Genomic DNA, 13,330 nt, shown 5'->3' on the forward strand with positions numbered 1-13,330 from the left:
TGGTTCTATCACAAACTGTTTTAAAAAGCAATCCTGAACCATATCAAGAAAGTCACTAGACTCAAAATTTCCTGACACACTGTTCCAATCAATCTGTCTAAAGTTAAAATCTCCCATTAACACAACATTTTCATATCTAGATGCCTTATGAATTTCATCTCATAGCAGTTTACTGCACTATCAAGATGTGGGGGGCCTATATATCACACCCAAAATTAACTTTTAACCCTTAAACTGTCCAAACGTAGATCTATGTACACATGCGGGGGGGCTCCGAATGTAGATCTATGTTTTTTTACATGCTTTCAAATGGGGAAAATCAAGGTCAAAGCGCTACGCACGTGAACGTACATCTATGTTTGGACAGTTTAAGGGTTAACGACCCTCGAGAAACTGTAGCCAAACAGATTCTTTGACACCATAATCCAGGGCCCTACTGTACTGTAGTTTTTTTTTTTTTTTCAACAAGTTGGATGTCTCCCACAGAGGCAGGGTGACCCAAAAAGAAAGAAAATCCCCAAAGAGAAAATACTTTCATCATCATTCAACAATTTCACCTCACTCACACATAATCACTGTTTTTGCAGAGGTGCTCAGAACACAACAGTTTAGAAGCATATACGTATAAAGATACACAACATATCCCTCCAAACTGCTAATATCCCAAACCCCTCCTTTAGAGTGCAGGCATTGTACTTCCCATTTCCAGGACTAAAGTCCTAATTATAATGAAATACAGTAAGATCAACAAGATGTTAACATCTTGCACTGAGAGTCATATTGCAGTCACTGATTAACCCTTTCAGGGTCCGTCCCATAGATCTACGGCTTCACGTTGAGTGTCCAAACCATAGATCTACGCCAAAATTCTAGCGCCGTCAAATTTAGCGCGAAAGCGCTCATAGGCCTACATGTGAGAGAACGGGTCTGTGTGGTGGGTGTGCGCCATAAACAAAAAATCTAGGTGCCCGCATAGCATTGTGGGAACGCCGGCTCAGTTACCCTTGTTCACCATGCCTCGTCGCAAGTCAGCTCTCACTCCCCGGAAAATTGGGACTCTCCTCTTCCTATCTGATAGTTCTGACACTGATGGAAGTGGAAATGAAGACGAATTCTACGGCTTTGATAAGTTAGTGACCGAAAATATTGACCAGGATATCGATAATAGTGCAGAAAACCCTGACGATCCTCAACCTTCTACCTCTGGTGTGGGCACTCGTGACTCACGGTCAGTTGTTCCTCAACGCAAGAGAAAACTAATATTTTCGCGTGGCCAGGCCTCTGACTTCAGTACTGATGATGATGATAGTGACGTGGATTGTGATTTTATTGCGCTCGACGATCATTCGAGTAGTGATAGTGAGGAATCATAGTCACCAGTGAAGCATCGGTATGTTCGCCGCCGCATGCGCTCGGGTAGTGTACCCTATGCTGTGCCCAAGGGACGGAGTACATCCCGGAGTACATCCCGTGGCCCTACACCAGTTTTAGGTAGTGATAGTGAGGATGATGTGGCTACACTTGGCATGGATAGACCACAGGCATCAGCAGATGGTGTTAGTGGTGATGGTAGTGGCACCGCCATGCGTGACTCACCAGCCCAGGGTGGGACCCACGCTGCTGACTCGTCAGTTCAAGGACAAAGCGGAGCGTCAGCCACCAGCCCACCACAACCACAACCACCCGCACAACCAGCCTATGATATCCAGTATCCACCAGCAAACCGTATGTGGGATTCTACCTACTTGTCCCCTTGGAACCACGGCCAATGAACTGGAATTCTTTGAATTATTCTTTGACCAGCCATTGATGGAAACTATTGTCAGGGAAAGTAATAAGTATTTTGAGTACACCATGGCAAATACGATCATATCACCACAGTCAAGACTACACAGGTGGAAAGAGACGACTGTTGCAGAAATGTATTTGCTTTTTGCAACAATAATGCTTATGCCTCATGTCTATAAGCATAATATAAAAGCATACTGGTCCACAGATCAGCTAATTTCTACCCCAGTCTTCAGTGAAATCATACCAGTGAACAGGTTTATCTTACTCTTACGTATGTTGCACTTCTCTGACAAAACCAGGCCTGACAGAAGTGACAGGTTATACAAGATTAGAAATGTTTTCATGTATCTCAAACAAAAGTTCAGGATATACTTTTATCCATTCAAGAATCTTGTAATTGACGAGTCTTTGATTTTGTTCAAAGGTAGACTGTCATTCAAGCAGTATATACCGAGCAAGAGGAAACGCTTTGGTATAAAACTGTTTGTACTCTGTGATTGTGACAGTGGCCTGGTGTTGGATATTGTTGTATACACGGGTAGTAAAACATTGAAAGATACCAAGATGTTATTGGGTATCTCAGGTGACGTAGTGAGAACATGATGGCACCTTATCTTGGTAAGGGGCATACATTATATACTGATAACTGGTACACAAGCCCATTACTCAGTGATTTCATGCGAGTGAACAAGAAAGATGTGTGTGGCACAGTGCGTTCTAATCGTAAACATATGCCCAGGCTCAACGCAGGTGCTCGTGGTGATGACGTGCAGGTGTTTACTGCCAATGACATCATGGCATTACGGTGGCATGACAAACGAGATGTCACATTGTTGACAACCATTCACCGTAATGAAATGCAAGACAGTGGCAAAGTTGATCGAGTGACTAATGAACGTATTCGAAAACCAGTGACAGTGATTGATTATACACAAAACATGCGCTTGGTTGACAAATGTGACATGCAGATTGGTTTTGTTGACTCTGTTCGTAAGAGTTACAAGTGGTACATGAAACTTTTCTTCCATCTCATGGACATTTTAATGCTCAATGCATATAATATGTACCAAATAAAGACTGGCAACAGACCACCGTATGGTGAATTTTGTTTGTCTGTTGTCAGACAACTTATAATGAAGTACCAGGTAAGAACACCTGCTATACAACAAGGTCCTCGAATTACTCAGGATATACCCAAGCGTTTGAGGAGGGAAGGTGATCATTTCATAATACAACTTCCTTCAACCCAGAAGAAATTTGCTCAGAAGAGATGCATCGTCTGTGCACAAACAAAACGACGGCAACAAAGACACAAAGACACTCGGTTTATGTGTGAGGAATGTAAGGTGCCTCTGTGCATGGTGCCTTGTTTCAAGGAGTTCCACAAGCTTCAGCAGTTCTAAAACCATGTCCAGTGATTGTAAATATATAAATATATGATAGAACATTAGTATTATACAAGATTTGTGCATGTTTATTGTAATAAACAACAGTGGTAAACAATAATATGATAACAACTTTAGTGCAGTTATTGTGCTCAATACAGTGAGTTTATATATATACATTATATACAGTATTGGTCTCTCAGGCCCCAAATGTTAGTAGGAATAGAAAAAAATTGGAAAAGAAAAGAAAAAACTATAAAAACCGCAAAATAATGTAATGCGCGTATGTGGAATTCGTCGATGTTGCCGCCACCACATCCTTTTTGACAAACTTCTTGGCACTGTATCTTGGTAAGTACTGATCAGAATTTTTTTTTTTGTCTTATTACCTTCATCAAAATATGCTCTTTAATTCTGTAAGAAAAAATAATTTTTTTTTTTTTCAAAATTTCTTGGACACTGGAGCACCACTTCAGATTTTGGCCTTGGACCCTGAAGGGGTTAAGTTGGAGGATAGCATGTTGACATTATGCCTTGTTCATCTGGAAATAATTTAAAAACTTTCAGCCTTTACATAATACTATCTCTACACATAAACACACACAAGCACACAGTAGTGTGCCTCCAAAGGACAAACACATACCTTATGAGCATGAAGTAGTGTACCCACATCAATATCTTGGGTTCTTAGTTCCATTGCACGAGACAACTGAGATCTTGTTACATCACAAAATGTAAGTGCAAGTCGAGCTGGAACCTGAAACAAAAACACATCTTATATATGTTTTTTTCTAGAATTCCATTTCCTACATGAAACTACAGTTCCACCATCACAAATCCAGCATCATTGGGACCTGCAGTGTGCCAGATTACAAAGTGGTTAGGTTAGAATATACCTAATAAAGTTAACCAAGAAAAACTTTATAAAACTGGGTTGCTTAAATGTGCGTGGATGTAGTGCGGATGACAAGAAACAGATGATTGCTGATGTTATGAATGAAAAGAAGTTGGATGTCCTGGCCCTAAGCGAAACAAAGCTGAAGGGGGTAGGAGAGTTTCAGTGGGGGGAAATAAATGGGATTAAATCTGGAGTATCTGAGAGAGTTAGAGCAAAGGAAGGGGTAGCAGTAATGTTAAATGATCAGTTATGGAAGGAGAAAAGAGAATATGAATGTGTAAATTCAAGAATTATGTGGATTAAAGTAAAGGTTGGATGCGAGAAGTGGGTCATAATAAGCGTGTATGCACCTGGAGAAGAGAGGAATGCAGAGGAGAGAGAGAGATTTTGGGAGATGTTAAGTGAATGTATAGGAGCCTTTGAACCAAGTGAGAGAGTAATTGTGGTAGGGGACTTGAATGCTAAAGTAGGAGAAACTTTTAGAGAGGGTGTGGTAGGCAAGTTTGGGGTGCCAGGTGTAAATGATAATGGGAGCCCTTTGATTGAACTTTGTATAGAAAGGGGTTTAGTTATAGGTAATACATATTTTAAGAAAAAGAGGATAAATAAGTATACACGATATGATGTAGGGCGAAATGACAGTAGTTTGTTGGATTATGTATTGGTAGATAAAAGACTGTTGAGTAGACTTCAGGATGTACAGGTTTATAGAGGGGCCACAGATATATCAGATCACTTTCTAGTTGTAGCTACACTGAGAGTAAAAGGTAGATGGGATACAAGGAGAATAGAAGCATCAGGGAAGAGAGAGGTGAAGGTTTATAAACTAAAAGAGGAGGCAGTTAGGGTAAGATATAAACAGCTATTGGAGGATAGATGGGCTAATGAGAGCATAGGCAATGGGGTCGAAGAGGTATGGGGTAGGTTTAAAAATGTAGTGTTAGAGTTTTCAGCAGAAGTTTGTGGTTACAGGAAAGTGGGTGCAGGAGGGAAGAGGAGCGATTGGTGGAATGATGATGTAAAGAGAGTAGTAAGGGAGAAAAAGTTAGCATATGAGAAGTTTTTACAAAGTAGAAGTGATGCAAGGAGGGAAGAGTATATGGAGAAAAAGAGAGAAGTTAAGAGAGTGGTGAAGCAATGTAAAAAGAGAGGAAATGAGAGAGTGGGTGAGATGTTATCAACAAATTTTGTTGAAAATAAGAAAAAGTTTTGGAGTGAGATTAACAAGTTAAGAAAGCCTAGAGAACAAATGGATTTGTCAGTTAAAAATAGGAGAGGAGAGTTATTAAATGGAGAGTTAGAGGTATTGGGAAGATGGAGGGAATATTTTGAGGAATTGTTAAATGTTGATGAAGATAGGGAAGCTGTGATTTCGTGTATAGGGCAAGGAGGAATAACATCTTGTAGGAGTGAGGAAGAGCCAGTTGTGAGTGTGGGGGAAGTTCGTGAGGCAGTAGGTAAAATGAAAGGGGGCAAGGCAGCCGGGATTGATGGGATAAAGATAGAAATGTTAAAAGCAGGTGGGGATATAGTTTTGGAGTGGTTGGTGCAATTATTTAATAAATGTATGGAAGAGGGTAAGGTACCTAGGGATTGGCAGAGAGCATGCATAGTTCCTTTGTATAAAGGCAAAGGGGATAAAAGAGAGTGCAAAAATTATAGGGGAATAAGTCTGTTGAGTGTACCTGGTAAAGTGTATGGTAGAGTTATAATTGAAAGAATTAAGAGTAAGACGGAGAATAGGATAGCAGATGAACAAGGAGGCTTTAGGAAAGGTAGGGGGTGTGTGGACCAGGTGTTTACAGTGAAACATATAAGTGAACAGTATTTAGATAAGGCTAAAGAGGTCTTTGTGGCATTTATGGATTTGGAAAAGGCGTATGACAGGGTGGATAGGGGGGCAATGTGGCAGATGTTGCAAGTGTATGGTGTAGGAGGTAGGTTACTGAAAGCAGTGAAGAGTTTTTACGAGGATAGTGAGGCTCAAGTTAGAGTATGTAGGAAAGAGGGAAATTTTTTCCCAGTAAAAGTAGGCCTTAGACAAGGATGTGTGATGTCACCGTGGTTGTTTAATATATTTATAGATGGGGTTGTAAGAGAAGTAAATGCGAGGGTCTTGGCAAGAGGCGTGGAGTTAAAAGATAAAGAATCACACACAAAGTGGGAGTTGTCACAGCTGCTCTTTGCTGATGACACTGTGCTCTTGGGAGATTCTGAAGAGAAGTTGCAGAGATTGGTGGATGAATTTGGTAGGGTGTGCAAAAGAAGAAAATTAAAGGTGAATACAGGAAAGAGTAAGGTTATGAGGATAACAAAAAGATTAGGTGATGAAAGATTGAATATCAGATTGGAGGGAGAGAGTATGGAGGAGGTGAACGTATTCAGATATTTGGGAGTGGACGTGTCAGCGGATGGGTCTATGAAAGATGAGGTGAATCATAGAATTGATGAGGGAAAAAGAGTGAGTGGTGCACTTAGGAGTCTGTGGAGACAAAGAACTTTGTCCTTGGAGGCAAAGAGGGGAATGTATGAGAGTATAGTTTTACCAACGCTCTTATATGGGTGTGAAGCGTGGGTGATGAATGTTGCAGCGAGGAGAAGGCTGGAGGCAGTGGAGATGTCGTGTCTGAGGGCAATGTGTGGTGTGAATATAATGCAGAGAATTCGTAGTTTGGAAGTTAGGAGGAGGTGCGGGATTACCAAAACTGTTGTCCAGAGGGCTGAGGAAGGGTTGTTGAGGTGGTTCGGACATGTAGAGAGAATGGAGAGAAACAGAATGACTTCAAGAGTGTATCAGTCTGTAGTGGAAGGAAGGCGGGGTAGGGGTCGGCCTAGGAAGGGTTGGAGGGAGGGGGTAAAGGAGGTTTTGTGTGCGAGGGGCTTGGACTTCCAGCAGGCATGCGTGAGCGTGTTTGATAGGAGTGAATGGAGACAAATGGTTTTTAATACTTGACGTGCTGTTGGAGTGTGAGCAAAGTAACACTTATGAAGGGATTCAGGGAAACCGGCAGGCCGGACTTGAGTCCTGGAGATGGGAAGTACAGTGCCTGCACTCTGAAGGAGGGGTGTTAATGTTGCAGTTTAAAAACTGTAGTGTAAAGCACCCTTCTGGCAAGACAGTGATGGAGTGAATGATGGTGAAAGTTTTTCTTTTTCGGGCCACCCTGCCTTGGTGGGAATCGGCCAGTGTGATAATAATAAAAAAAAAAAAAGTTAACCAACTTGACTTACACAAGAAAGTTCACTGAACATCGGCAAATATCGAACATTTCTGCTATTTTGAGCTCAATTTCAAGGTACGTTTCATTGTGAAACCAATCAAAATCATATCTATTTCTGTAATATATCTTCCATTCTATCAAATGAGACCAGAAAAATTAAAATACAACCATAAAAACCACACAAAAAAATACAGCTATGGGGCAGTTAATGGCTGAGGTATGAACTCCATTACTTATGGTCTGATTTCTTTCAATTCTGGTGTACATTAACCCTTTGAGGGTTTTGGTCGTACTAGTACGTCTTACGCGTAGGGGTTTTTGTCGTACTAGTACGCATAAATTCTAGCGGCCTCAAATCTCACAGGAAAAGGCTGATAAGCCTAGATGTGAGAGAATGGGTCTGTGTGGTGGGTGTGCGCAGTAGGAAAAAAATCTGGGACCCAGTGGTGCATTGTGGGAATGCCATCATAGTACACAATTTCCACCGTGCCCTGCGGTAAGAAGTTCCTCACTCCTCGGCGAATTGGGACACTTTTGTTCCCCAGTGACAGTTCTAATACAGATGGAAGTGACAGTGAAGATGAGTTTCAAGGTTCTGGTGAGGTTTTGACCGAAACTAATGACCATAATATGGGTAATAGTGAGGAAAACCCAGACAACCCACAGCCTTCCACCTCCGGTGCTGGGCCGTCGTTCAATTGTACCAGAATCAAAGAGGAAACTCCTATTTTCCAAAATCCCAGACTCAGATGTGAGCATTGGTGATGATAGTGATAGTGATTATGAACTACAAGCTCTTCAAACTTGTTCCAAGAATGGAGGAGGAGGAGGAGGCAGAGGAGGAGGAGGCAGAGGAGGAGGAGGCAAGAGGAGGAGGAGGCAAGAGGAGGAGGAGGCAGAGGAGGAGGAGGAGGAGGAGGAAGAAGACGAGGAGGAGGAGGAGGAAGAAGAGGAGGAGGAGGAGGAGGAGGAGGAAGAGGAGGAGGAGGAGGAGGAAGAAGAAGAATACGTAATGATAACAATAATACATAATAATAATACATAATAATAATAATACATAATAATAATAATACATAATAATAATAATGCATAATAATAATAATAGGTAATAATAATAATATGTAATAATAAATGTTCACCCATGACAGTAACAAGATAAGGGGAGATAACATCTGATAAGTGCTGACGTTTGATGAGGGTAAATGAGGGTAGAGCTGATGCCAAAAGATGAGATGAACATCGCCCTCCCTTTGTTTTTGCTGGTATACTAACATTTCTGTCTGTCTATTTGCCTGTCTGTCAAGCTCCCTGTCTATCCATCTAGCTCTCTGTCTCAGAGAGCCACAAGACTGCATCATCACTTTTACTCACATCTTCAAGCAGAGTATAGCACTTTGTCTGGGTTTCTTGGGTTATCCTAGGTAATTTATACTATGTATACTTGTATTTATGTGTACCTGTGAGACAGAGATAGACAGACAGATAGAATGAGGGAGAAAGATAATTAGATAAAATGGAGGAGGGGAAGCAGCATCCGACCCCATTGTTTTGACAGGCCGGAGGGGGAAAGAGTAATGAGCCAATATGTCACTTTGACAGCTGCCGACTCCTTGTAATTTACACTATGGACGAGGAGGAGGAAGAGTAGGGGGAAGAGGAAGAAGAGGAGGAGGAGGAAGAGGAGGAGGAGGAAGAGGAAGAGTAGGAGGAAGAGGAATAAGAGGAAGAGGAGGAGGAAGAGGAATAGTAGGAGGAAGATTAGGAGGAAGATTAGGGGGAAGAGGAGGAAGAGGAAGAAGAAGAGGAGGAGGAGGAAGAGGAGGAGGAGGAAGAGGAAGAGTAGGAGGAAGAGGAAGAGTAGGAGGAAGAGGAAGAGGAGGAAGAGGAAGAGTATGAGGAAGAGTAGGGGGAAGAGGAGGAAGAGTAGGGGGAAGAGGAGGAAGAGGAAGAAGAGGAGGAGGAGGGTGGAACACTAGTACACTGGTACTGGTACACTAACATTTCTGTCTGTCTATTTGTCTGTCTGTCAAGCTCCCTGTCTATCTGTCTATCCGTCTAGCTCTCTGTCTCAGAGAGCCACAAGACTGTGTCATCACTTTTACTCACATCTTCAAGCAGATTATAGCACTTTGTCTGGATTTCTTGGGTTATCCTAGGTAATTTATACTATGTATACTTGAATTTATGTGTACCTGTGAGACAGAGATAGACAGACAGATAGAAAGAGAGAGACAGATTGAAAGAGATAGAATGAGGGAGAAAGATAAAACACCATTGTGTATGACACCATGTTTCAGAGTTCCACAAGCTGCAGAACTAATAGGAATATGTTCAGTGACTGTATATTGGTATATATATTATAGAACAATAATAATAAACAATGTTTTGTATTGTTTGTTTTTGTAAACAAGTTTTGTAAACAATATATTGATAATTATGTTTGTGTGCTTATTGTGTTGTATACAACGAGTGTATATATGTACATTGCACCTTACTTTGGTCTCATAGGCCACATAAGTTATGTGAAAAAATAAAATAGTGAAAAAAACAACAAACCTTCAAATACAAGTAAACTAAAGTTTACCGGGTGAGCGGCAGTCGCCGCTGTTGCCATACGCGGCTCATTTTCTGCAAACTTCATGCATCCATATCTCCGTAAGTATTGATGTTAAATTTTTTTTGTTTATCCTATAATGTTTAGAAAAAAAAACTCTATTTTTTCATAAGAAAAAATAATTTTTTTTTTTTTTAAATTTGGCCGACCCTGAGAACGAGTTTCGGAGAGGGCCTGTCGACCCTCAAAGGGTTAAGAAGCATCTTTCCATCATACATTGCCCAAGTTTCAATAAGATAGCCAACAAACAACTGAGAAAAAATATATTTACCAAAATCCTATATGGCAAGCCCAAGCCAGGAACTAGAATAAGTCACTTTGACTTTTTTTGGTTATAATAGGTTTTCTACACATATGCTGCAATGTATGATAATCTATGTAGAGAAAATAGCTTTTATATGTCAGTTTTATGGTGCATTACGTGTGTATATCACAGTTAGCCCTGTGCTACACTCCGTTTTCTCCAATACAAGCTCCCAAGACAGGGATAGGAGGATGGTACTTGTAGCCCATGGCCTCTTCCTCCCTCCATCAAACCACTTGGTATTATGCCAAATATTATTCATTCCCTAGTATTTAACAGGTTTTTATATTATTTATATTGTTTATTATACCATATTAGATCAATTGTGATAGGTAAATAAGCCGTAGCATTGATACAAGTGTAATAATAAAGCATACTCCCTTGCATCACGAGACTAAGCTCATGGCAACCGACAGTGGTTTCACAGCCACCTTATCTTTTATGGACAATGTACTGTGTATGTGCTTTACACAACGAGAAGCATTTCTTTTATTCGTTTTATGAGAGAGCCACAAAATTTGATTAACACAAGCCTATCCGATGTTATCCTGACGCCAAATGACTTCGAACAGGCGATAAATGACATGCCCATGCACTCTGCCCCAGGGCCAGACTCATGGAACTCTGTGTTCATCAAGAACTGCAAGAAGCCCCTATCACGAGCCTTTTCCATCCTATGGAGAGGGAGCATGGACATGGGGGTCGTCCCACGGTTACTAAAAACAACAGACATAGCCCCACTCCACAAAGGGGGCAGTAAAGCAACAGCAAAGAACTACAGACCAATAGCACTAACATCCCATATCATAAAAATCTTTGAAAGGGTCCTAAGAAGCAAGATCACCACGCATCTAGAAACCCATCAGTTACACAACCCAGGGCAACATGGGTTTAGAACAGGTCGCTCCTGTCTGTCTCAACTATTGGACCACTACGACAAGGTCCTAAATGCACTAGAAGACAAAAAGAATGCAGATGTAATATATACAGACTTTGCAAAAGCCTTCGACAAGTGTGACCATGGCGTAATAGCGCACAAAATGCGTGCTAAAGGAATAACAGGAAAAGTCGGTCGATGGATCTATAATTTCCTCACTAACAGAACACAGAGAGTAGTCGTCAACAGAGTAAAGTCCGAGGCAGCTACGGTGAAAAGCTCTGTTCCACAAGGCACAGTACTCGCTCCCATCTTGTTCCTCATCCTTATATCCGACATAGACAAGGATGTCAGCCACAGCACCGTGTCTTCCTTTGCAGATGACACCCGAATCTGCATGACAGTGTCTTCCATTGCAGACACTGCAAAGCTCCAGGCAGACATCAACCAAATCTTTCAGTGGGCTGCAGAAAACAATATGAAGTTCAACGATGAGAAATTTCAATTACTCAGATATGGTAAACATGAGGAAATTAAATCTTCATCAGAGTACAAAACAAATTCTGGCCACAAAATAGAGCGAAACACCAACGTCAAAGACCTGGGAGTGATCATGTCGGAGGATCTCACCTTCAAGGACCATAACATTGTATCAATCGCATCTGCTAGAAAAATGACAGGATGGATAATGAGAACCTTCAAAACTAGGGAGGCCAAGCCCATGATGACACTCTTCAGGTCACTTGTTCTATCTAGGCTGGAATATTGCTGCACACTAACAGCACCTTTCAAGGCAGGTGAAATTGCCGACCTAGAAAATGTACAGAGAACTTTCACGGCGCGCATAACGGAGATAAAACACCTCAATTATTGGGAGCGCTTGAGGTTCCTAAACCTGTATTCCCTGGAATGCAGGAGGGAGAGATACATGATTATATACACCTGGAAAATCCTAGAGGGACTAGTACCGAACTTGCACACGAAAATCACTCATTACGAAAGCAAAAGACTTGGCAGACGATGCACCATCCCCCCAATGAAAAGCAGGGGTGTCACTAGCACGTTAAGAGACCATACAATAAGTGTCAGGGGCCCGAGACTGTTCAACTGCCTCCCAGCACACATAAGGGGGATTACCAACAGACCCCTGGCAGTCTTCAAGCTGGCACTGGACAAGCACCTAAAGTCAGTTCCGGATCAGCCGGGCTGTGGCTCGTATGTTGGTTTGCGTGCAGCCAGCAGCAACAGCCTGGTTGATCAGGCTCTGATCCACCAGGAGGCCTGGTCTCAGACCGGGCCGCGGGGGCGTTGACCCCCGGAACTCTCTCCAGGTAAACTCCAGGTAATGGCTAGGGCTAAAAGCAAGCAGGTTATAACAATAAATGGAGAAAAAGAAATTGGAATAACTTATGCAGCAAGTAGCACCACCAAACAATAGCAGCAGGTTGGTGTGGCGACCCTGGAAATTTGAAATTATGCTAGCCAAAATTAGTGCCGAATAGCAGATGGAACAGGATGACTGATTGCCGGATTTGTGATAGTGGACCTGTATTTTTTTTTTTTTTCTGAAAATGTGGTCTGACAAAATGGCATTTAAAAATGTATCTAAAAATTTTCAAATGGAGTTCTGAAAGCAAGTTTAGTTAGATGTGAAATAGCCAATAGCTATTTAGAGTAAGATAAAATAAATTTTGAAAATTCAAAAATAACCCACACTTTCAAGATAAATCTATACATAATATAATTTCCTCTTGAATGATTGGGCTATTTGTGAATTCTTTTAGTCACAACAATATGGTGTTTTTCTTCAAGTTTTGAAAGTTCTGAAGATTACCTCCCTAAACATATAAAAGGGTTTGTACAATATTATACTTTACTGAATTGTACTGTAAAGGACCTACAGTAACATCCAATAAAATGGACCCCATAAAATAAATGCCAGCTAAAACAAACAAAAAATCTGATCAGACAAAGATTCAAAATGTACATTTAATGGGGTGTCTGATTAAAATAGCCAAGAAGCAGACCAAAGCGACTACATATAATGGCTATCCAGTCCTGTCATGCATTCGATAAAATGGACCAACTCTGCTCAATCACAAGTTTGTATGGTCAACGGTCCATCCTGGACACGTCTATTTTCATTCTTCCTGAGCAGTGATGCCTGTGACTGCCCACCTCATAGTGTAAAATTTTATCTGCACACCATCATTATTTCAATTCTAATTTTTTCCTGGATC

The 13,330-nt window shown here is 41.3% G+C and overlaps 1 protein-coding gene across 3 annotated transcripts in view; it reads right to left on the reverse strand.

Moving 5' to 3' along the window:
- Positions 1-13,330, reverse strand: part of Vps53 (vacuolar protein sorting 53) — a 236,088-nt gene that overhangs the window by 139,345 nt on the left and 83,413 nt on the right. For all 3 annotated transcript variants that reach the window (XM_070083203.1, XM_070083262.1, XM_070083315.1), the window contains one exon: positions 3,820-3,933. In XM_070083203.1, coding sequence (XP_069939304.1) covers positions 3,820-3,933 — 114 coding nt within the window. The remainder of the gene's footprint in view (positions 1-3,819; positions 3,934-13,330) is intronic.

The sequence above is a fragment of the Cherax quadricarinatus genome, chromosome 1, assembly GCF_038502225.1.
Source record: "Cherax quadricarinatus isolate ZL_2023a chromosome 1, ASM3850222v1, whole genome shotgun sequence".
Classification (NCBI taxonomy): domain Eukaryota; kingdom Metazoa; phylum Arthropoda; class Malacostraca; order Decapoda; family Parastacidae; genus Cherax; species Cherax quadricarinatus.